This window comes from Aptenodytes patagonicus, chromosome 2, assembly GCF_965638725.1.
Source record: "Aptenodytes patagonicus chromosome 2, bAptPat1.pri.cur, whole genome shotgun sequence".
NCBI lineage: Eukaryota > Metazoa > Chordata > Aves > Sphenisciformes > Spheniscidae > Aptenodytes > Aptenodytes patagonicus.
In genome coordinates, this window is record NC_134950.1 from 51,917,476 (window position 1) to 51,940,403 (window position 22,928).

The 22,928-nt window shown below is 42.4% G+C and overlaps 1 protein-coding gene and 1 long non-coding RNA gene across 5 annotated transcripts in view; both read left to right on the plus strand.

Moving 5' to 3' along the window:
• The window catches only part of ZNF521 (zinc finger protein 521), a 233,429-nt gene that overhangs the window by 81,947 nt on the left and 128,554 nt on the right, over window positions 1-22,928 (plus strand). For all 4 annotated transcript variants that reach the window (XM_076329813.1, XM_076329816.1, XM_076329817.1 and 1 more), the window contains one exon: window positions 11,943-15,295. In XM_076329813.1, the coding sequence (XP_076185928.1) occupies window positions 11,943-15,295 (3,353 nt within the window). The remainder of the gene's footprint in view (window positions 1-11,942; window positions 15,296-22,928) is intronic.
• On the plus strand, window positions 18,038-21,623 carry LOC143156404 (uncharacterized). The gene is made up of 2 exons (XR_012994619.1): window positions 18,038-19,597; window positions 20,721-21,623. It is a non-coding gene; the product is annotated as an uncharacterized LOC143156404 (long non-coding RNA).

A 22,928-nucleotide genomic window follows, 5' to 3' on the forward strand; every position in this document is an offset into this window, starting at 1 on the left:
AACTGTTTCATAAAAAATGTCATATGTATCTTCTTCCTTCTACTGCCATCTCTTTTCAAAAAATCTGCACATACTACTATCCCACATTTTAATATGGTATCTAGAGACTTAACAGAGATGCTGGCCAACTTTTCTTCATTCTGGCAATTGCTATTTATAATGCGCTTATTGTTTTACAAAACGAAAAAGAACATGCCTTTCTTACTTTAAGCCACAGCTGTAACGTTACTGATCATATGCAATCACAAGTGTGTATATAAGCTCTATAAAGGTTGCCTCAGTCACAGTGGAACAGGATCTGCCAATGTGGCTTATTTTGATGGTATCTGGTGTCTACTGTTTTCAAGGACAGTAGTTCGATTCAAACACAATTCTGATAAGTGGCAGGTTTTCATGTCTTTAATGCCCTGACAAGGGCATCACTCTCAAGAGAGGGAGGTGAAACCATTTGGATGAGAATTTCTTCCCCTCTCCTTTGTGCTGACACACCAAGATAATGGACAATTAATAGCGAACCTTCTCTGCAGGGAAAGTCTAGGGTTATCACTAATATAAAAGTGCTCATGAAGTGTTTGGACACAAAAGAGAGAGAAAAAATAAACATAAAAAAGTAGAAAGCAGGACCAGCACAAGGCTTAATGTTCAATTACATGTTTTTTCACCTGAAATTATGGTGAATGATTTTTCAGTAGCACCAGCTGTAACTTTTTAGACCTGGTTCACTGCTCGTGACATCAGGCAAAGGACAAGAGGAATCCTGCCATTTGTATCTTTTTTTGTGGTAAGCGAGAAAGCTGGCTTGCGTATTTCCTGGAGATACCAGTGAGCAGGGCCGACTGCTCTTAGTTACTAATCGTGTCGTGCTGTAACGTTTACCCTGGTAGGATATGGAGGACAGGTCTGAATAAACTGCTGCTTCATGTTATCTTCTGATCCAAGAACAGGCTTGCAGGATGCTCTTTAGGCTCACCTTCAGTCTCATTGGTTCCGTTTAGACCATATGTGGGATTACTTTCCTTTTCTGGCCCTCAGCGTGCACACTTCCCCTTGCTCTGGAGGAAGGCTGGTTTACAAATTGTGAGCCTGTGCAGCCCTCGGTTTTTGCGTTGCTGTGCGATCCCAGCAACTCTCAGATGCTCCCAGAACAGTCTGCCTCCCCTGAGGTCACCTGGAGAAGGAGTTGCTGGAGATCAAGCAGAGCACTGCTCACACTTACAAGTCAACAGGCAGACTGCCTTGGGGATTATTATGGTGGCTGTACCTGTGCACCAGATTTAGCAACTGATGATGTGATTGCGTGCCTCTGTTGTCCAAGTAAACAGAGAAAAGACGTACAATGTTTCCTGAAGTTAGACAAACCAAAGATTAGTCTAAACTGAGAGTGGAACAGGTTAACTGATCGCTCTCTACCCTAAGCTTTCATTTGTCCCTAGCAGCACTGAGCTGTCAATACAGTGTACAGCTACTGATAAGTATGGGTTCTCCTCAGCCTGAAGAGATCTGTCTGATAAGATAAGATGGCCTTAAAAAAGAGAGGGAGAGAAAGTACGTTAACTGCTTTGACTGCAAAATACCCCCTGGTAGCCAGAGATAAGACACCTTGAGCTGCTCAGAAGACCTTAGACAGGATGTAAATGAAGCCAATAAAAAAAAAAAATAATTTCAAATCCAGCCACTATTCTGCTCTACTCTTATTTCCAGCTCTGACAGCAGAAGGCTTAATTTACTGTATTTCACACCAGGCTTCCATTCTACACTGAGGAAGGTACAAAGGGTTTTTTTCGATACAGGCTTTAAAGAAGCAGAGATCTCTTTATTTCTGGAGAGGCCTCTATTTCAGACAGTTAATCATGAGTTTCAGCAGGCTTTGGTGAATGGAAATTATACAGAAGAGAAGGAAAATGCTGCCTTTTGCAAAGAATTTCCCCATCTTTTTTATAGTTAAATCACCCAAATAAACCTGTATTAACATGAAAGGACTGAATGAAGCATATATATTTTAAATGCAACTCTTACCTTGCAAAATTCCAAATAGAGGGACTGATGTTCTGCTAGATAGGAAGACGGTAGGTGTGACAGTTTCATAGTAGGATTTGGTCTTCTGACCATTCAGAACTGGGAAATTCATTAGGTCCCACTTACAGGCTAGGCCGCCTGTAAGTTAGTGGAAGCCACACACACCTACCAACCTGTGCCTATCCCATGGCATAGACATCCACATGTGTTCCCATTCAAGTAACCCGGGTAAAATGAGGGTCAGGGAGAAAGGGCTGTATTGTCTTGCACGGCATTTTGACTACAGTGAAAAGGTTCCTGAGACACGCTGGCCCCAGTGTGACTGAGCTGAGCTGCACTAGCGTGGGTGTAAGCATTTGTCTGCCATTCCGAGCACTGACTTAGTTTAAAACCCAAGGTTACCTTTGCTCAGGGACATCACTTTTAAAAGCTGTGCAGCACATCTGCACTAACAGCCAGATCTTAAAAAAAAGGAGCCTAAAATGGGATGTAGATGGACTATAAGAAGCTAAATAGAAATGGTTGTCCAAAACCTACCCCTCAAGGTTCACCCCAATTTGGTAGGTACTTCTTTTTTTCATGAAAAGTTTCTCGGGTATCTGTGGTTTGGCAGTCTATGCAAACCACCCTAGCGTGAGCATCTGGGTACCCTTCGCCTTTGATCAGCCTGCTGCACAGAGAGCATCGTACTAAGCCCAGGACACGGTGAGCACTTTCAGCAGAAAGTGCTGTGTTCCTGTCTTCCCTATGTAAGGGCCAGGTAGGCAGAGTATTAAATGGCACGAGGCCTTGATTCAGTTCCCTCAGCATCCTGAGAGCATTCAAAGCCACATTTCCTGCCTCTGAGCAGAGGGTCTTCAGTTGTGCAGAGATACCTTCCTGTGGAAGCTGGGCTTGCTGGAGCAAAGAGTACCCTATTCACAGGGCTGGTAGGAGCACATCTGAGAAAGAACTGTTAACCTACTGAGAAGGACACTCATTTAGTCCAGGGGTTCTTGCCGTCTGGAAGTTGTGCTTAGGTTTATTTTTGTTTTTATTCAGTGCCTCTTTAATGTATAAAGAGCCCAGTACTCCCCTCTCCCAGCTGAGTGCCCAAGCTGCGAGGCTGCAGACCTTTTCCTGGTCCCCCCCAGGGCCCCATGAATTCTGCTTTCTTTGCTGCTTAGGCTCCTGGAGACACCTAAGTCCCTTTGCAGATCTAGGTCCAGGAGTTTTCACCTGTGTAAATAAGACCGCCACCACATCTCTGTCATTCTAAGAAATAAGCTGTTCTGTGTTTATTTACTGTATTTAATTATAGCACACTGTAAAGTAACACTGATATGTTTTTGAAAGCGTTAACTGCCTGCATTGCTTTCACTTGATCTTCATTTCCTTTTACTTTCCATTTCCTATAAAAGATGTTGCGATATCTTTGCCTGAATTTCTTTCAGATGCAATTATTTACTCCCTTCCTTCTCCCCACCTTACATTCCTCTCCTTTTGTTCTCCACACATTGCCTTCCTTCTTTTCTTTGTCCTAGTTTAGCCCCCTCCAAAGTGTGTCTTGCTGTTGCCGTTCCAGTCTAGAGGCAATGAAGCAATGAATTGGGGTGGTTGAAATGTAGGCACAGGTGGGAGGGACAGGCATATGTGATAAAAAAAGAGGGAAGGCGGCCGAGTCTGAGGTACACCCGCAGCAATCCCTGCAGACCTTCATGATTAAACTCCGGATTAACTGAAAGAAGGGCGATATTCAAATAAGGAGCCACGGCGGTGCTTGGCATCTCGCGGGTTTCTGCCTGCAAATCCTGCTCAGGGTCTCCATCTTTTGTCTGAGCCTCCAGCTAGGGAGGTTTTGACAGCCTGCCCTTCTCCCCACAGGGTCTCGGGGCTGTGTGGGAATGGGGACTTGGAAGGCAGCTGTGAAGCAGGGTGTCCTTCAGCTTTCAGGGTCTGAGCCTCTGGACCATTTGATTTTGGGAAGGAAAGAGAAAGAATGACACTTCTCTGACTTCAGACACACTCCTTATATTGTGACCTGGGAAAGAAAGAAGCAGTCAACTCATTTTAAAACCTGTATGCCACTGCAAAGATACTTTGATGACTGGGACTGTATTACAGGGGCTGCTGTCTCTGAGGCTTCTGTACACTTCAGCAGCTTTCAAAAGGAGCTGCAGCGCAGGGGAAGACTGGAGGGAGAGAGTTTCTGGTCCTATTCATGGTGTTGCTTGGGGGGAGCAGGACCCGGTGAAAGCATAATGCAGAGGAAAGTATTGGAGTCCAGTGAGGAACCTGAACTGTTACCCGCTAGTCATTTGCTGTTCTTAATAAGCAGTACAAATACTGTTATCAGCACAACAAATTATAATGATTATTTTCTAGCAAAGACCTGATTGACTGAATCACTACTTTTAGTACATGAGGTTGTTAATACACAGATTCTTAGGCGATCATTATTATGTGCAAGTTTGCTAGAGTATTTGAATGGGTTTTTTGCTCTCCCATTATCTTGATTCTAAATGTAATTATTCTCAGGGTGATTTTTCTGACCCTAGCTTCAGATGGAACAAGCCTGGTGGTCTCTGACTCATACTGTACAAACAAACAACTACTGAAAGAAACAGCAACTTAACAGCGGAAGAAATACAGTGTAAATGTGTTTGTCACATTTAAGCAGTGGACAAATGAGCTAATTTGAATCGTTTAGTGCTTGTATAGTCACAACTAAACAACCCCTGTAAATTAATTGTGTGACATGCGATTCCCAATTATGTAAAGCAGTATAATAAGCTTTGGGGATGGTGACTGTCATTAGTTATATGTACAGGACTGTGGAAAATTACTTATTCTTTCTCTCTGCCTAGAGAGGCACAAAATACCGGCTTCCTCAAACAAGCGGAGGGTAGCTCTGTTTTCTTCTAGTTGCAAATTGGGTTTTGTGTATGATTTGAAAGGTGGAGCAGAATGTGAACTGCTTACATTTTCTTTAATTTGACTGTAGAAGATGGAATTCATTGGGCTCCGTCTGTTCAAATGAACTTTAAGCAACAATCAAGGAAAACATTTATGCTCCTCTCTACATATGTAATAGTAATATGTCTTCTGAAGAAGACATAATGGAACTGGAGGCTTAGGTTACCTTAGGAGAGCAATACAGGAATGTTAACTACTTATGTAGGTATTAAAGGCATTTTATAAAAGCAAGCAGGTTCTTCCTGCGAGGTATTAAAGTGACTTATTTGTTGTTTCTAGGAGCTGCCTTTCTTCTGGTTGTGAAATTTAAAATAGGGAAACCTCCCTACCAGCTGTCTCAGTTCTGTTGGTCAGGAACCGCTGTATGTTTCTCCCCAGTAATCTAATTGTTAATGCATTTAATTGGTGCTCCCAAAGCAGTATTGAAATATTGATAGATTTTAAAAACATCTGTAAATTATAAATAATTTTTAAAGTTCACATTTCTCTTTTGAATGCCCATTACAGAGTATTAGTTTTCAAGCCATTTAATAAGTTATGAGACAAATGAGTGAGTTTAATGTGGGGTCACTGATGTGAAAAAAAAGTGATGGTTATATTAAAGTTGCAGCTTTTCCAAAACTGTGTACATTTCTATTGAAAGTAAATGGAGAATATTATGTAATAATGTATATTTTATTTAAAGTTACTTTAAAGGCTAGCACTATCTGCTAATTCTATTAAAAACTTCAAAACCGTATTTTGTTTCAGTGACACATGTTAGGCCATCACTGAAGTCATGTTACTGCTTAAACACTATCCTTTGATCTTCTAGTTATATAGATCTATTCAGCACACAGCACAATATTGTTTTATTTCAGCAATATCTAACCTCTTCGTTTACTATTTATTCACACCTGCATATTCCCCTAAGATTCCTTATCTCATTTTCAAGGTAGCCCTGCAGACAATTAGTGGTGGTAATAATATAATATGTGTCCAGCACTAAAACCTGAAATGGCCATTACAAGTAAACTATATGATATATAATAACGACTCCACTCAATTACCTGCACAAAAATGCAAGGATTTAAAACTGTGGAGCTCTATCATACATCCAGTTAACTCACCTACCTACCTGCTATTTAGTCCTTCCTTTCTTAACAGTTCAAATTCTATCTTGTAGCATGCCGTCTGGTAAATTAGCAAAGCTGTACGTTTGTATGTGTTGTCCATCCCTTTCAATATGTGTGTATGAGCGCATATATGTGTACGCAGTGGTATATGAACAGGTCTTTGGCTGGTGGTGGGACAACCGATAATAACTACACGACAATTCAATGCATACGTGTGCATTCATAATCCATATGCCTGTAGCAGTATGTAGTAGATGTGTTTATGTGCTGCTGCCTGGTATACTTGATTTGTCATTTTTAGTATCTATTCCCATCCTATGTAACCCATTGTTATAAATTTTGTACCAGTTAAAGAAACCTTGCTATTTAGTACTTCAGATGGGGTCCTGGGGGATAGTTGTGTGACCAGTCTGCCGTTACTGTTAAGGGGGCAAAGTAGCAAGAACGTATCAGCAGGACCCAGAGCCGGGGGGGTGTCTGTCCAGCTGAACTGCTGGGCTTTCTCTTCGGTCAGGTCCAGCAGCTTAAGCATTTTGCCAGCTCTGTGTTTCAGGGGGAGAAAGGATTTTTCTTGCAGGGATGGCTCAGACCTGGGAGATACGAGTTGTTTCCTCCTTTGCACAGATTACATTTGTAACCTGAGGCAAACCGCTCCAGCTTGTCTGCGCCCCAGTTACTTGAGCAGCAAAATGAGGAAAATAGAAAACTGCTGCTTACAGGATATTGAAAATATTAATTTGTTCATATTTGTAAGCTCTGTTCTATCAGAGAAACCTTATGTATTATGGCACATAAAGGTTTGCTGACATTTGCTTTAGGAATGTGGCCATTTGTCTAGTGGCAGCAAAAACATGTTTAAATCATACAGAAAAATAAGGCATGATAAAGCAAGTGCCCTGGAGCGTATTCCAGCCAAAGCATGCATATGTCATAAACCTTCCTGGTGACTTAAGTAACGTTTTTCTGAAGCGGCACTGTTAATTCAGTCAGCAGCACTAGGGATAAGATCACTTTTAAGACCTCACGACTACTGGGGTTGGCACATGAGTGGCTGGCTGCTAACTCCACAGAGGTGCTTTTGTGCTCTGATGCTTCCCCCTTCCTCCCTCCCGTTTTGCGGGATAACTCCTTCTGGTATTACTTCACTTTTCTGTTAGTGAGCACTTTCCCCCATAAATATGACTGAACAGGTGTTACTCTGCTACTAACTGAGTTTCCAGCTGTCCTCCTCCAACACAGACCAGGCAAAATCTGTTGTTTCGTCCTATTAGACAGACTGGAGAACTATCAAGCCTGAGATGGAGGTCTTCCTCACAGGATACGGTAGTTTTGTTGCCAGAAGATGGTCAGGAAGGCCTGGCTGGCTAACAAAGACAGTCCTTCAGCTGCTGGGTGTAGTTCCAGTTTTGCATCCCCTTTGGCAGCAGCACAGAGACTGCTGCGGTGTGGCCAGCCAGCAAAATTAGGAAATAAGGACCTCTTTTATTTACTCAGGCTGCTGAATCATGGGCATTCCTGTCTGCTTGGAGAAAAGTCAGGCAGCTCTACTTTCCACTGGAAGTCTCAGGAGTGCTTGGTACTTTCATCTCAGAGTGTTCACACACTTGTTTTAATGTGCTTTATGGAAATGGTGAAGCTCAGCAAGTACAGTTGGTGTAGAAAAACATCTGCACTAACTATTCACACACATTTGCATCTTTAAATAGACTTTCAGGCCTTGTAGCCGATTTCCAGCAAAGTTTTTTGGTTGTGAGCACTAGAGTTTTCTTAGAGTCAGCGAGTGTGAAGTGACTGGTTCCAAAAATTAAAAATTTACATGGACATGTTAAGTGCATCACATTGAAACTCAGAATACTTGCCATAACACAAAAAAGGCATTTACAGTAAGTAGCACTTACTGAGTGCCGAAGGAAAAAAAAATAAGTCAATACAGAAAATATATTTTAAAACTCCATAAACACTCTGTCGAATACCTGGAGCCCTACTCTGCCCCCAGATAGATGTGTACCACTCCTGGGGACTTGTATGTGTGCATCTGAATTTGGTCCAGAGTATTTTAAAACAGCTTGTTGTAACATTAAAAACCAGTATTTGTAATGTTGACGTAGCTCGGTGGGTAGGTGTCTGCAGATTTATATACACATGGCTGTATGCAGAGTAGCAGCAAACTGCTTGTATTTTCTGTGAGAGCGATCAGCAAAAAGGGGTTTGCCCGACAGCAGGTCAAACTTTACCCCCAACACAGAGCTGGCTCTGTGGGAAGTGCCCCTGGGAAAGTGGGAGTGGAGTCCACATCCCGAGCCTGCTGGTTAGCTGTGGGGGGACCTTCCGTTTAGCTCCTGTCACGGCTTTGAGTGCCCAGATCTGCTCACCCAATGCCTGTGCACATGGAGTAGCCTCGGCGCATGGTAGCAAGCTGCGGATCACTGCCCTTTTGAAGGAGATGCTCTTAATGGGTGCACATTAATTTTATGGTGTGGCATCTTTTGTGGGGAAGGGTGGAGAGACAGCAGGACAGGCAATGCCATCATTCACGTCCTGCTGTAGCAGTAGTTACCCATAGTCCAGGTTTCCTTCTAGATCGCTGTCCCCAGATCCATTCCTAGACAGCCCCTAAGCTCACCAGACGCGTTAGTCCATCGCACACAATGTTCACACAGCGTTCAGGTTGGAGTCTGCACAGCAAAAGTCACTGCAGCGAAACGTTTCCCTTGTCGCAGAAGCAATGTTTCAAAAGTCCTTCTGCGAGTCGCTGACGGCTGACAGGCCGGGCTCTGGGAGCCCTTTGTGTGAGCGCAGCCCAGGGGCCCTCCTTCCGGAGCGCGGTGGCCGGCCGCCGGTGCCCCTTCCACGCCGGCTCTGCCCCGCCCCGCCGTGCCGGCGGGAAGCTGGGGAAATGTGTTGGCCGCATTGTTAGGCTCGTACTCAGGAAAATCCTGTTGTCCTCCGCCGCGCACTGTGCGGAATTCCCCCCGCCTTGCTGGTTCTTCTGTAGCTCTGAGAGATTGAGAGATTTTCACATTTCAAGGTAAAAGGACGCGAGTCAGACCTGCAAGTGGTTTGCTCTTCTCCTTTTTGCACAAAGAGAACTACTCTGCAGAATTATTATGGGCTCGGATTAAAAACCCAACAGCAGAGTGACACGCAGAAACATTTATATTTGCCGGTTGGAAAGTAAGAACCTGCTCTATGCTGCAGATACACTATTCCCCCTCCGCTTTCCTTGCCTTGTATAAAAGCTAACGGAGAGACCCCCAAGCAGACAAGGAGAATTGGATGGGGGCTGCCGTTGCTTATACCGTGGTCACACTCAGCGCTTGATCCCGACCCTGCTGCCAGCCCGCTGAGATGCACAAGCCGGAGGGAAGAGTTGTATAATAGGTAAAACCAGGCAGGCAGTGGCCACAAAAAGGAAGTGATTTACTACTGTGTCAGTGATGGTACACTATTTATAACACTTACTATATATTCCTCTAAACATTTATACAATAATATATCATTTCTGCGTAGAATATACATTTTAATACTAAATTTGGTTACAAAATATGTTGCCTAGGCAGTCACAGACTATTTTTCTTTACTTGGTTGCTTGACATAAATTCCTGTTTATCTGCCAGCAGTGGTCATATGTCAGAAATATATTTGATTTTTAAAGGACAAAAGGTTTTTCCACTTAAAAGACCTGGCTGAAAATGTTCTTTTGAAATAAAATTTTAAAATGTAGCAAAAATTAACATCTTTTTCTGTGAATAGTTGTTCCACTGTTTTGATTATTTCCAGTTGTAGAGTCAAACCCAGCAATTTGAAAGGGCAGTACAGAGATTTACATCAAAAGTCTCCTGTGAATATTGCAATCATTAGTGTACCAACTTAGAAACTCACCTGGCTGGTATTTCGTATGTATGACAATGAGTAACTTTGCTTCAGTTCATTGGGAAGCATTGTAGCAGATGACAGTACTTTTGCTGGAAGGGAGGATTTTTATTTTTCAATTTTTATCTTAAAAAACCAAACACCTTTGCTTTCAGTTCAAAGACATGGTACTTGGGCTGGGGTTTGGTTTTGTTACTTAAATACATACTATTAGTGCAGATCCATACGTAGGTAAATACAGATACATATTTGTGTGTGTGTGTGACAGGTATGTGTAATTTGTGAAACCCTCCTCTTCAAGACGTAAACAAGAGGATAAAAACCTGTGCAGCTTCCAACTTATCCTGAAAAGCATTGTGTCACTGGGCAGGCATCCAGCAATGGTGTTTGGTTGTTTTCTCAGAGTTAGATGGTTGCCATCTGGCATTGATAGTGAGATGGCATTGTCATCAGTTTCTAGATGCAGGAAAGGAATGAATCCTCATCTGTTTCCTGTGGATAAGCAAGAGGTTGATAATCTAGTAAAATTTTGTTACCTTAAAGAAAGCAGGCTTGGAATTTGTTTACATAATATAGGCCAGCTCTAACTTTTATGTTGGTGTAGTAAATTCCTTGAGAGAAGGCTGAAGATGTTAAGAAACTTATTGCTTTGCAAGAATACCTTAAGAAAGATATTTTTCAAGAAGTTTATCCTGTCTTTTTCTGTACTATTACTGTAATCAGTTTTACTTTTAAAAGGAAAAAAACCCCAGGCATCGCCCCTGGAAAGTAATAAAAGGATAATTTGATGTAGAGTGGTCTTTCAAGCATTCTTTTAATATTTTTAATGAAGTTTTAGGTTGAGATAAGTGTGATCATTGTAGTGTTGTAGTCTACATTTAAAACAAAAGGTGCAAAAATTGTAGAGCACATCTGTTGAAAAAAATAATTACAACTTGCCCTGTCTAGAGGTGAGGTAATATCATGGATAACTAGTGCAGTTTATTATCTGGCTAGCATTTCTGTTTTGTCTTTTCCTTGTTACTCATAAATCTTTCAGCTTTTACCATAATCGTTTATCATTTTTCCTGTTTCCAGTTTTTTACAAGTCGCTTTGTCTGTGATCACCTCACAGTACAGGTTCTGCTGGACTAAGGAAGTTCAGCTGGCTGAGGGCTTTGCAAAAAGGAAGAAGTGGTAGGCAACCTCTTGAACTTAAAAAGGAAAAAAAAATGCTGTTCACATCTGACCCTTTTGAAACTTTCTCATTTTCCTTGATCCTAGCTGTTGGTTTGTTAGTTTGTTTTGAACATTTAATGATCCAGCTGCCAGCTTTCAGTAACTGAATTGTATCATTATTGGAGGAATCTGGTTGCACTTTATTAGAGAAAACATCACTGTTTATACTGTTGTCCTGTTCCTCCCCTGTAATTTTTCCTATTATTGTTTAGAATAACACCCAAGTCTCTCTCAGTAATAGCCTTTAAAAGATTTCTGTGTTCAGAATCAACTTCAAGGGAAAAAAAAACAAACCTGTGGCAAAGCAGGGGGAATCTTTTTATTAAATATTAGGCCTGTGGGTTGACTGTATTAATTTTAAATCATTCCTGTAATATTTTCTCCTCTCCTTTGACTCTTCAGATGCTCACGTAATATGCAAATCCTTTTACAGTGGATACAAAAGAAACATTAAATATATTAAAATCTGCATTTTAATAAAGTTGTCAATGTATAATACATATCCTGCAACTGAGAAAGAATGATAAAAAAGCAATAAAAAGGTAATATAGGCACAGAACTATTTAATAACTTTTAATGTTTTACAGTCTGATAAAAATAAATGTGGTCTTGAAGCTGTTGGATACAGGTGTAAGAAATATCCTAGTCTGAGTTTAATATGTTTTAGCTATTTAGGAGTAGCAGATCTGCGTCGTTCGTATGCATTTGCTATCTCCTTTGAACTATAGGGATTAAGCTTGTGGGCGTGTTTCTTTCTCATTTCAGATGGAGTGGATGTTGAGGATGACCCTACTTGCTCATGGCCAGCATCATCGCCTTCTAGCAAGGACCAGACTTCCCCGAGCCATGGAGAAGGTTGTGATTTTGGTGAAGAGGAAGGAGGCCCAGGGTTGCCCTATCCATGCCAGTTTTGTGACAAATCGTTCAGCCGCCTCAGCTACTTAAAGCACCACGAGCAAAGTCACAGCGACAAGCTCCCTTTCAAATGCACGTATTGCAGTCGTCTCTTCAAACACAAGCGGAGCAGGGACCGCCACATAAAGCTTCATACAGGAGACAAGAAATATCACTGCAGTGAGTGTGATGCAGCGTTCTCAAGGAGTGATCATCTTAAGATTCACTTAAAGACTCATACGTCCAACAAGCCATATAAGTGTGCCATTTGTAGACGTGGATTCCTGTCATCTAGTTCGCTGCATGGTCACATGCAGGTTCACGAGAGGAACAAAGATGGCTCTCAGTCCGCTTCACGAATGGAGGACTGGAAAATGAAGGACACTCAGAAATGCAGTCAGTGCGAAGAAGGCTTTGATTTTCCTGAAGATCTTCAGAAGCACATTGCAGAATGTCACCCGGAGTGTTCCCCTAATGAAGATCGATCTGCTCTTCAGTGTGTTTACTGTCATGAACTCTTTGTAGAGGAAACGTCTCTGGTGAATCACATGGAGCAGGCTCATAATGGTGAGAAGAAGAATTCATGCAGCATTTGCTCTGAGAACTTCCATACTGTGGAGGAGCTGTACAGTCACATGGACAGCCACCAGCAGCCAGAGTCATGCAACCACAGCAACAGCCCATCTTTGGTAACTGTGGGCTACACCTCAGTCTCTAGCACCACTCCAGATTCAAATCTCTCGGTGGATAGTTCAACAATGGTGGAAACGGCTCCCCCTATACCAAAAGGTCGTGGAAGGAAGCGGGCAGCTCAGCAAGTGCCAGATATCACTGGTCCTTCGAGTAAACAGGCAAAAGTTACCTATAGCTGCATTTATTGCAACAAACAGTTATTTTCCAGCCTTGCAGTTTTGCAGATACACCTGAAAACTATGCATTTAGATAAACCCGAACAAGCCCATATCTGTCAGTATTGTTTGGAGGTATTGCCATCTCTCTACAATCTGAACGAACATCTTAAGCAAGTCCATGAAGCTCCAGACCCAGCACTGATTGTTTCTACCATGCCTGCCATGGTGTACCAGTGCAACTTCTGCTCTGAAGTGTTCAATGACCTCAACACCCTTCAGGAACACATCCGATGTTCTCATGGATTTGCCAACCCTGCTGCTAAGGACAGTAATGCATTCTTTTGTCCCCATTGCTACATGGGATTTCTTACAGATTCTTCTCTGGAAGAGCATATTAGACAAGTCCATTGTGATCTTAGCAGTTCCCGTTTTGGTTCCCCTGTGCTTGGAACCCCAAAGGATCCAGTGGTGGAAGTGTATTCTTGTTCTTACTGTACAAATTCTCCAATATTTAATAGTGTTCTTAAACTGAATAAGCATATCAAGGAGAACCATAAGAACATTCCTTTGGCACTGAATTACATCCACAATGGAAAAAAATCCAGAGCCATGAGTCCCTTATCTCCTGTAACCATTGAGCAGACTTCTTTAAAGATGATGCAGGCAGTTGGAGGTGCTCCTCCTCGTCCTGCAGGTGAATATATTTGTAATCAGTGTGGTGCTAAGTATACTTCCTTGGATGGTTTTCAGACTCATTTAAAAACACATCTTGACACTGTCCTGCCAAAACTGACCTGCCCTCAGTGCAACAAGGAATTTCCAAATCAGGAGTCTCTGCTGAAGCATGTTACCATTCATTTCATGATCACCTCAACCTACTACATCTGTGAAAGCTGTGACAAGCAGTTTACTTCTGTGGATGACTTGCAGAAACACCTACTGGACATGCATACATTTGTGTTCTTCCGCTGCACCTTGTGCCAAGAGGTTTTTGACTCCAAAGTCTCCATTCAACTACACTTGGCTGTGAAGCACAGCAATGAAAAGAAGGTATACAGATGTACATCTTGCAACTGGGATTTCCGAAATGAGACTGACCTACAGCTTCATGTTAAACACAACCACCTGGAGAACCAAGGCAAAGTACACAAGTGCATCTTCTGTGGCGAGTCCTTTGGTACGGAGGTGGAGCTGCAGTGTCACATTACTACGCACAGCAAGAAGTACAACTGCAAGTTCTGCAGCAAAGCTTTCCATGCTATCATCTTGCTGGAAAAGCACTTAAGGGAAAAACATTGTGTTTTTGAAACAAAAACTCCAAACTGTGGAACGAATGGGGCATCTGAGCAGGTTCAGAAAGAGGAAGTGGAACTCCAGACCTTGTTGACAAACAGCCAGGAGTCCCATAACAGCCACGATGGCAGCGAAGAAGATGTAGACACATCTGAGCCTATGTATGGCTGTGACATTTGTGGAGCAGCTTATACCATGGAGACTCTCCTGCAAAATCACCAGCTTCGAGACCACAACATTCGACCTGGAGAAAGTGCCATAGTGAAGAAAAAGGCTGAACTCATTAAAGGGAATTACAAGTGTAATGTGTGTTCTCGAACATTCTTCTCTGAAAATGGGCTTCGAGAACACATGCAGACGCACTTGGGACCAGTGAAACATTATATGTGCCCAATCTGTGGCGAGCGGTTTCCGTCTCTTCTGACTCTTACTGAACATAAGGTCACACACAGTAAGAGCCTGGACACTGGAAACTGCAGGATTTGCAAGATGCCTCTCCAGAGTGAGGAGGAATTTTTAGAGCATTGCCAAATGCACCCTGACTTGAGGAACTCCTTGACGGGGTTCCGCTGTGTGGTGTGCATGCAGACAGTGACCTCCACGCTGGAACTGAAAATCCACGGCACGTTCCACATGCAGAAAACTGGAAATGGTTCTGCCGTGCAGTCCACGGGGCGCGCACAGCATCTCCAGAAACTGTACAAATGTGCTTCTTGCCTGAAGGAATTCCGCTCAAAACAGGATTTAGTGAAACTTGACATCAACGGTCTGCCATATGGTCTGTGTGCTAGCTGTGTTAATCTCAGTAAAAGTGGTAGTCCAAGTGTCAACATCCCTTCAAGCAGTAACAGACAAGGCATGGGCCAAAATGAGAACTTGAGTTCCATTGAGAACAAAAGCAAGGCAGGGGGACTGAAGACTCGATGTTCTAGTTGCAATGTTAAATTTGAATCAGAAAGTGAACTCCAAAACCATATTCAGTCAATCCACAGAGAGCTTGTTCCAGACAGCAACAGTACACAGCTGAAAACACCACAAGTATCTCCAATGCCTAGAATCAGCCCCTCCCAAACTGAAGAGGTAACCCTTTTTTCTTTGCTCTTGACACCTTCCATCCTTTTGGAAAAAGTCCCCCTTTTTTCAAGCCGTCTTGTCACTTGTCACGAAATGCTTAGGCTGAACCATGTTACATTTCCATCCATAGCCATTAGCTAGTAATTACTTGCTTCTTGATATGCCTTACATCTTGGATTGAATTGTGCGGAATAGGACTAATTCCAGTCTCCCTAGGATATTGTCTTCTGTATCACTGAGGAGACCTATCTTCATGCCAGCACAACTGAGATCTGGAATCTTATCCTAGCTCCCTTACGTGTTGGAATCCCCAGCTAGGAGTTGTGCTTACGGCAGAAAGCATTAATGACAGAGGAGTAGAATACAGTGAGCCAAAAGGCTGGCATAAGGGGTGGATTTTAAAAAAAATATTTGTGATCAACAAGTTGAGGGGTTTTTTTGTAAATTGTGTTGTAGACATTCATTTTCCCCTCTTATAGCATATTTTGATGAAGTAGAAGTGCAACGCTAGCCTAAGGTAAATTGGGAAATCAGTCCCTTGGATGCAATTCCTTGTGTTTTTCTTTCCATTCCTGATGAACGACATTTTGATGTCACTGAAACACCTAGTGCCTGATGATTGAAATCCCATTCGTGCAGCATAACTGAGACAGTAAATACATGTTTCAGGAAAAAAAACAAAGGGTTTTCTCTTGAAAGATCTCATCTACTTCCTCAGTCACCAGTGACCAAGTAATAACACCTGTATTTGGGAAGGTAGGGGGGGTCGTGTACTGAGGGAAGGGAATCTGTTTTATCTACAGAAATATTATCAATAGAATGACCTGAAGTTAGTATTTTAGGCATGGTGTCTTGCATAATGACCCCTTATAGTTCAGGAAGCCTAAAAACAAATGATGAGAAATAATAGCTTTTGTTTCAAGAAAGCTTTTAGCCTGTAATGATACAAGCATGGTGCAACCCATTGCTGTGAATGTGTATGGATACCCTGTGGCAAGGGAGCTGCTGCTCTTCCGTCACCTTCCTCACTCCCTGTTTGTGAGCCCACCTGTTGGGTAGGAAATCTCTCAGCATGTCATCCAGCAGTGTTGTGCAAACTGGAGGGCAGGAGGGAGGCAGAGAGGGAGGAGGGGAGATACATAAGGACATGTGGGCCAAGAGCTAAGTATTTGTGGAGCCACCGAGAACATAGCTGAAGATAGGCTGGGAGAAGGCCGCTGAGGCGTCACAGGGCCTGGAGTGCCACGAAGAGGGAAGTGGAGCTGGGAGACGAGGGTGAAGTACCAGGCAGGATGCATCTGCCAGGGAAGGGCCCTATGCATTCATGACTTCTGCATCTCTGGTTTGCACATTGGGCCGTGGTGGGGGACACCTGGGGAACGGGTTGTGGTGTGGAGTTTATGGAAGGAGCAGGTTGTTAGACTGAGAACTGCAGGTCTAAGGAAAACCTTCTTTTCAAAGAAGAGGGAAAAGGAATGGCTCCCATTAGGTGCAGTTCAGGCCACTGATGGTTCCTGCTGCTGAGTGGGAACCACAGAATTACCAGCTGCACGTTTTTGATAGATTCAGAATCATCCTGGTTTGTTTCTGTCATCTTTCCCCAAGTGACTACTTGAAATTTCTCTTCCCAGTCATGTTGGAAGCCAATTCTTACTACCTCAAGCACAATCAGAATCGTGTGTTAAGACAGTTACCATGATAAGATGTACCAACTTGTCTTTCTCTTGCTTGTAAACTAGACAAAAAGAGATTTGGGGGTCCTTTGTGGTGATATAAGGTCAGTTACCTTCAGTGTCATCAGTGAATCTTCTTGTACTTGGATCATGTATAATCAGAGTTCTTATGTCTTCTTCTCATTGGCATCACGTTCCTCTTCTTGCTCCTTTCGATTTTTGTTTTAGAAATGTATTTAAGATGAAAAAGCCTTTTAAACTACAGCAAGATTTGTGAATAGCATTCACCTGCTTTCAAATCACCATTTGCCCCCCACCCCCATTCAGAGCTTGTAAACTGATTTTTCAGTGTCTATGATTCTAGTCTCCACATAAGTAACCTAGACTTTCAGATTCTTTTCTCACGGGAAGCACAAAGCTATCAGATTCCTGATAGAGCAGTAATACTTCTGGAAACCATAAATGCATGTTTGTAAAATCCTGAAAGATAATTTATTTTTCTAACAGATATTACTGGTTTCAAATTGTAGTGATGCAGGCATTATAGCAATGAGAATCAAAATTGAAAGTGGTAATACACAAATGTTTAACACTATAGATTGGATGTCCAGGCTGAGGGAAATGAAAACATAAGCATATAACATAAACAGTAAAAACAAATTTGATTTCTAAAATTTGTTATTAGTCAGTGGCTTTGCTACTCCACTGGAAGGATATTTGAATTGAATGGGATGTTGAAGACGGCTACTTAAACATGCTATTTTGGGGAAATTTTCAACAAAAAAAAAATTGTAATATTAAGGAGTGAAGGTTTCATTTGCATTATTAAGAGTCATGTGGTTTGAGTTTTCAACCTTTATACAAGAACATTTCATTCCCGAGGCAAGAAAAATATGGAGACTAGTTGTCAGACTATTAATAGTGCTGATTACTATGTAACTCAGTTATAGATTACTCAGTAATAGATTACCATGGTAAGAGTACTAGAAAATATCTTTTTAAGATAAAAGAAAACACTAAAAAATGTCACTTCTGGCTTCTTTGCCAAGTATTCTCATGGTTGAACTAGAAAACTTCCTTTTTTAGCCTGTACTCAGTAACACGATAGGGTGCAGTTACCTTAACATGGTATAATGTCATCAGCTGAGCTATCAGCCGCTGAGCTCACCCTGCTTGCTAAGTGAAAGATGTTGACCTGAATCATCTTCACTGAAAGTTACCTTTCAGCTGGGATGGGAAATGGTGGGCAGTGCTCATCATCAGTTACAACAACTGAAGGAACAGGTCAGAACTCACTAAGCCCATCATACTGCTGAGTCTAGTACCTGTAAGCTGTCAAACAGACTTAAACGGGCAGATTGTGGATAGCTGGCTATTGAAAGAGCTCTAAAATTGGTAAATCTGTAACTTATTCTTTGAGCTTAATGAGATGCTGACTTCAGGTTGTAGATTTCTTGTAAAGATCTTGAATCATTGCAAGCACACTGTTAGGCTAGGATAATAATCTTTGTGGTGATAGCTGATGTTTAAAAGTGGAGAACTAGGTCTGATATGATAGTGAATTGGGAACCAGACATCAGTCCTTTTTCTGTCACTCATTTGCTTTGTTGACTTGGACAATTCTACTTGAACATCTCTGCTTCATTCTCCTTATTCAGAAAATAAGATTGATAGTTCCTGAAAAGTGTGTTGCCATGCGTAGTTGCGATGCATTTTTTGTAAAGCACTTGGAAGATGAAAAGCAGTGTTCAAGAAAAACTCTGTGGCCTTGCTTCTCTTGTTCCTCCTTAATATGCACCTAATGAGAGAACTCCTGACTCAGCAGAAGGTGTGCCCTCACTTCTCAAGCTTCATGACTTCTGTTCATGCAGAATCATACCAGCGTAACTGTACAATAATAGTTATATTGTTAATTGCTTAGCTGGCAGGGGAGGAGGAGGGAATGGACTCCAGCTTACACCAACAGTTTACTGCTAAAACCTGTCTTATGCTAGTGTATCCATGTGTGCAACTGCACTCAGCTTGGGGTCCTGTTGGTAACTTCCAGAGTAGGTGCTCAGCAAGCATAATTGCTTCTGTAAGTAGCTTAAGTTATGTATCACTTTGTTCCACGAATGTGAAGCTCATGTGAATACTGTATTACCTGTGGCAATGCAGACAGTCCTTCATTAATAATACAAGAACACTCTGAGTTTTCTGGTCCTGACACGAGAAGGAGCAGTGCAAGTCCACTGCCAAATTACTGCAGGAATAAAGATGCTTATTTAGGTGTTGCAAAAGACTTGCAGAAACTCAATATAGCAGAGAGTATCAAAAGTGCTGGACAAAGGAGAGAACTGGCAACTGTCACACCAGCTGAAGAACAGAATAAGTGTGAATCTGGGGCTGCTCTTCTGTCCTGTTGTGGTTGCGCAGAGCTGTATGCCAGGATGGGCATGTCACAGCAGGGGACATTGGGCACATCACAGCACCGTTCTGGAAGGAGCCGTGAAAGTGCAGGCTGACAATGAGCTTGTGGAGTTGGGGTCACAAAATTCAGATGCTGCAGAGAGCTGATGGCTCCTTGAAACTCAACTTATCCAACCTCAGATGAATCCAGAAATGGTATCGCCCTGGGAGAAAGAATGGAGCTCAGGTAGGTGTACTGTTTTATCATTACATTTTTTCCTCCTTATTCATGGGCCCTGAATCCACCTTTCTTCTCTTACTATTCCTCCCCGCTTCTCAAAACACTGCCAGACTCACAAAGACAGAAAACAGGAACTGCCTTTTGAAGTAGCTGGTTTGTTTCAACAGCATGCACTGGCAGTCAGAGGCGGAAAGAAGAGAGAAAACACTGTGAGCAACCCAGAAATGTTCCCAGATGCATGCTTTTGGCAGGGCAGGCAATAGCATTTTAGCAACATAAATCACTGTGCTTTAACAGAAAAAAATGCACTGAAATCAATAGTCATGCATTTAATTGAAATACATAAAGAAATTAAAATAGTCCTCCTCATCAGCAATCCAAGCTGATCATTCTGACTACAGGATTTTTATGAATAAGCACATAAACTTGTAATGTAAACGTAAGAAGTAGTGCCTTGGGTTTCCTGTGAGTGAATCCAGGCCCAGAACAAGTGATGTTCATGCTGGATTTTGGATTTGGGGACAGAAAAAGGTAAAGAAGGTTTGTTGCTGGCACAGAGATTTGGCTTTGAAATAGTTTGTGGAACTAATCTGTGGCAAACATATTTTCTGCTTCTGGAGTTTCAGAATGAGCTCACTAAAAATACCATTTTTGTCTTCTTGCGTCATTTTGACATTGTTGTCAGGAAAGTATTGTTTAAGATGTGACCATACATATTTTTAGGAAGGTCTACCCTGTTTTTCTTGCCACAGTAGGCCACCTTCACATTACGCTATGCTCTAATTTCTGGTAGTACCACTGCCATGGACTGGCTGACAAGATACAGGCATAAGCATTTCTTTTCTCTTTGTCTTCACACTTTCAGTAGTGAGCTATCAGACAGAGTCCTCTCTGAATTTAACAAGGATGGTGTTATTCATTATCCTGTTGCTGTAAATCCTCCCAAAGTTAAGCAGCAAACTTCCCACCTTCTTACATACACCATGAAGTCAGTCTGTGAAAGGAAGCCTATGTGTTGGCTGGGAGCTGCTGAACAGAAGCAAGAGGGATAATTGCAGTGAGTTTTCTCAGTTTCCTGTCCACTGATCATTAAAATCTAATACTGTTTGTCTGTCTTGTTATTTGTCAGAGGCTTCAGATGGGGAATTTGGAGAGGCACCTTCTTCACACCTGTGGAAAACTTCACATGAGAGGAAGAAAGGATAATGTATTCTCCAAAGTTTTCAAGAGCACCAAACCAAGATTTCTGTGAAACAATGCAGTGTTGGGGGGGATGCCTGCTTGAAGGAAGGCAGAACTGGAGGGGGACGCAGGAATGTGGATGAAGACCTTAAGCATCTCTAGAGAGGGCAAATGTAGATTCAACAAAGCTTTACGAGACAAAATGTCCTGAGATGTATACTCCAACAGGTCAGCTGTGCAGCCCACTGTCCTCATGGAGCTTTCCCTGTACATGTATCTGCTGGCCAAGTGACCAGGGTAACATGCCACAATTTCCCTTCTGCACAGCCCCGGTGGAAAATCAGAATAGTGATGAGTATTTGTATTCTGACCTCAGAATTGGGTAGAAACAACAAGAAATTTCCCCTGTTTTTCTAGCCTGATTATCTTTAGGAACAAAACATGGGAAATCAGGGCACGTCTCTTTTTGTCTGCTGGTTTGCATACCTCTAGAGAGTTCTCTCTCTTCCCCCTCTTACTTTTGGACTAGTCTTGGCCAGTTTCAAGAAAAACTTAATAGATTAATGGGAATCTCAAAGCCTGTAAAGTTTTTACAACATTTGGGAAGAGAGGTGACCCAGCAGGTGATAGAATCCAGACAGGAGAGAGGCCTTTTGGAGATCCAAACCAGGAAGATGGCTTTAACTGAAGTTCATGCCTGGTTTTATGCAAAAGTCAATCAGTCACAAGAAATGAAGCTATAAGAAACCATGATCTGTTCTTTGTGGTGCTCACAGACCAACTTCTTAAGTGACTGTAAATGTTTTGAGAAGTGTTTTTTATCACTGCTCAATAAAGTTGTTGCATGTAATGTGTGTATTATTTGTCTCATACAACAAACATAACACCCAAATTTGTTACTCTCTCATCAGGCAACCAAAATGGGCTAACCGTTAATTTAAAATGGTTACGTAGACCCAGTACTGCTTGTTTCACGAAGTTGTACAAAATGAACATAAATGAACCACCTGATATGTAGCATCTTGTTAAAAGAGTCCTCTTCTTTGACCTCTCATAGCTCTGTGATGGCTGGTAATTGATCTTATGCCTGATTGTTCAAAACCCTTAGGTACTTTTTTCTCCTGCCAAACCCAACTTTCATTTATTCCGTTTGCTGCATTGTGTTACAAGTTAGTGTATAAAATATGACCTGTAGTATTTCGTACAGTGTATTCTGCTGAGTATGACAGCAGAAATGTGTCTCCTGCTAACATCCGTCCTTGCCATGGGACATTTCAGGACAAGAGGCAGCGGGCACAAACCGACACACAGGACGTTCCCTCTGAACATCAGGAAACACTTTTACTGCGAAGGTGACCGAGCACTGGCACAGGTTACCCAGAGAGGTTGTGTATCCTTTGAGATACCCACAAGCCATCTGGACATGGTCCTGCTCTAGGTGGCCCTGCTTGAGCAGGGGGGCTGGACCAGAGGACCCCCAGAGATCAACCTCAACCATTCTGTGATTCTGTAGTTTCCGCCATCCTTTGGGCCTACCTGCCAGATATATGTTGATGTTATCCTGTTCTTCCTTGGTGGTTAAACCTTTGTTGCTAGTACATGGCTTCGTAAGTCAGGGAATAAAAGGGTGGGGCCTCTCCTGATACTGAGCATCTCAGTACAGTGCTGCCAGTAATAATGTGCAAAGCTGGGAAAAAAGCCCCTGCCTGCAGTTTTTATTAGAGGCCTGAATTCCTCATGGTGAAAGCCTCACATGCATTCATTGATCATTTGTAATGCCTGTGAAATGCCTCTGAAGAGTGACTTAAAAATACAGCCACTTACAAATATGGCTATTTAAAAGTTGCTTGCTGCTTGTGTATTCAAAAACAAGGTGGGAGGTAGGAGAGAAGGAAGTGTTTGTCCCCTTCAATCATGCTTCCACAGTTTTGGTATCCTGTGTGGGATGGACTTCCTCTGTTTTTTACCTATTATCCAGATTCAACATTGTGTGCAAAAAGGCACACCTAATGGCTTTTCATATCTGGAAGGCCACCTCTTCCTCTCCACGTTTTCCAGTAGGAATCGGGGTGGTTCACCAACAAAGAATGATCTGAGACTCCAGGCTTCCAGATTTCCTCTTGTACTTGTTTTCCCACTGCTACAACAGTCCTCT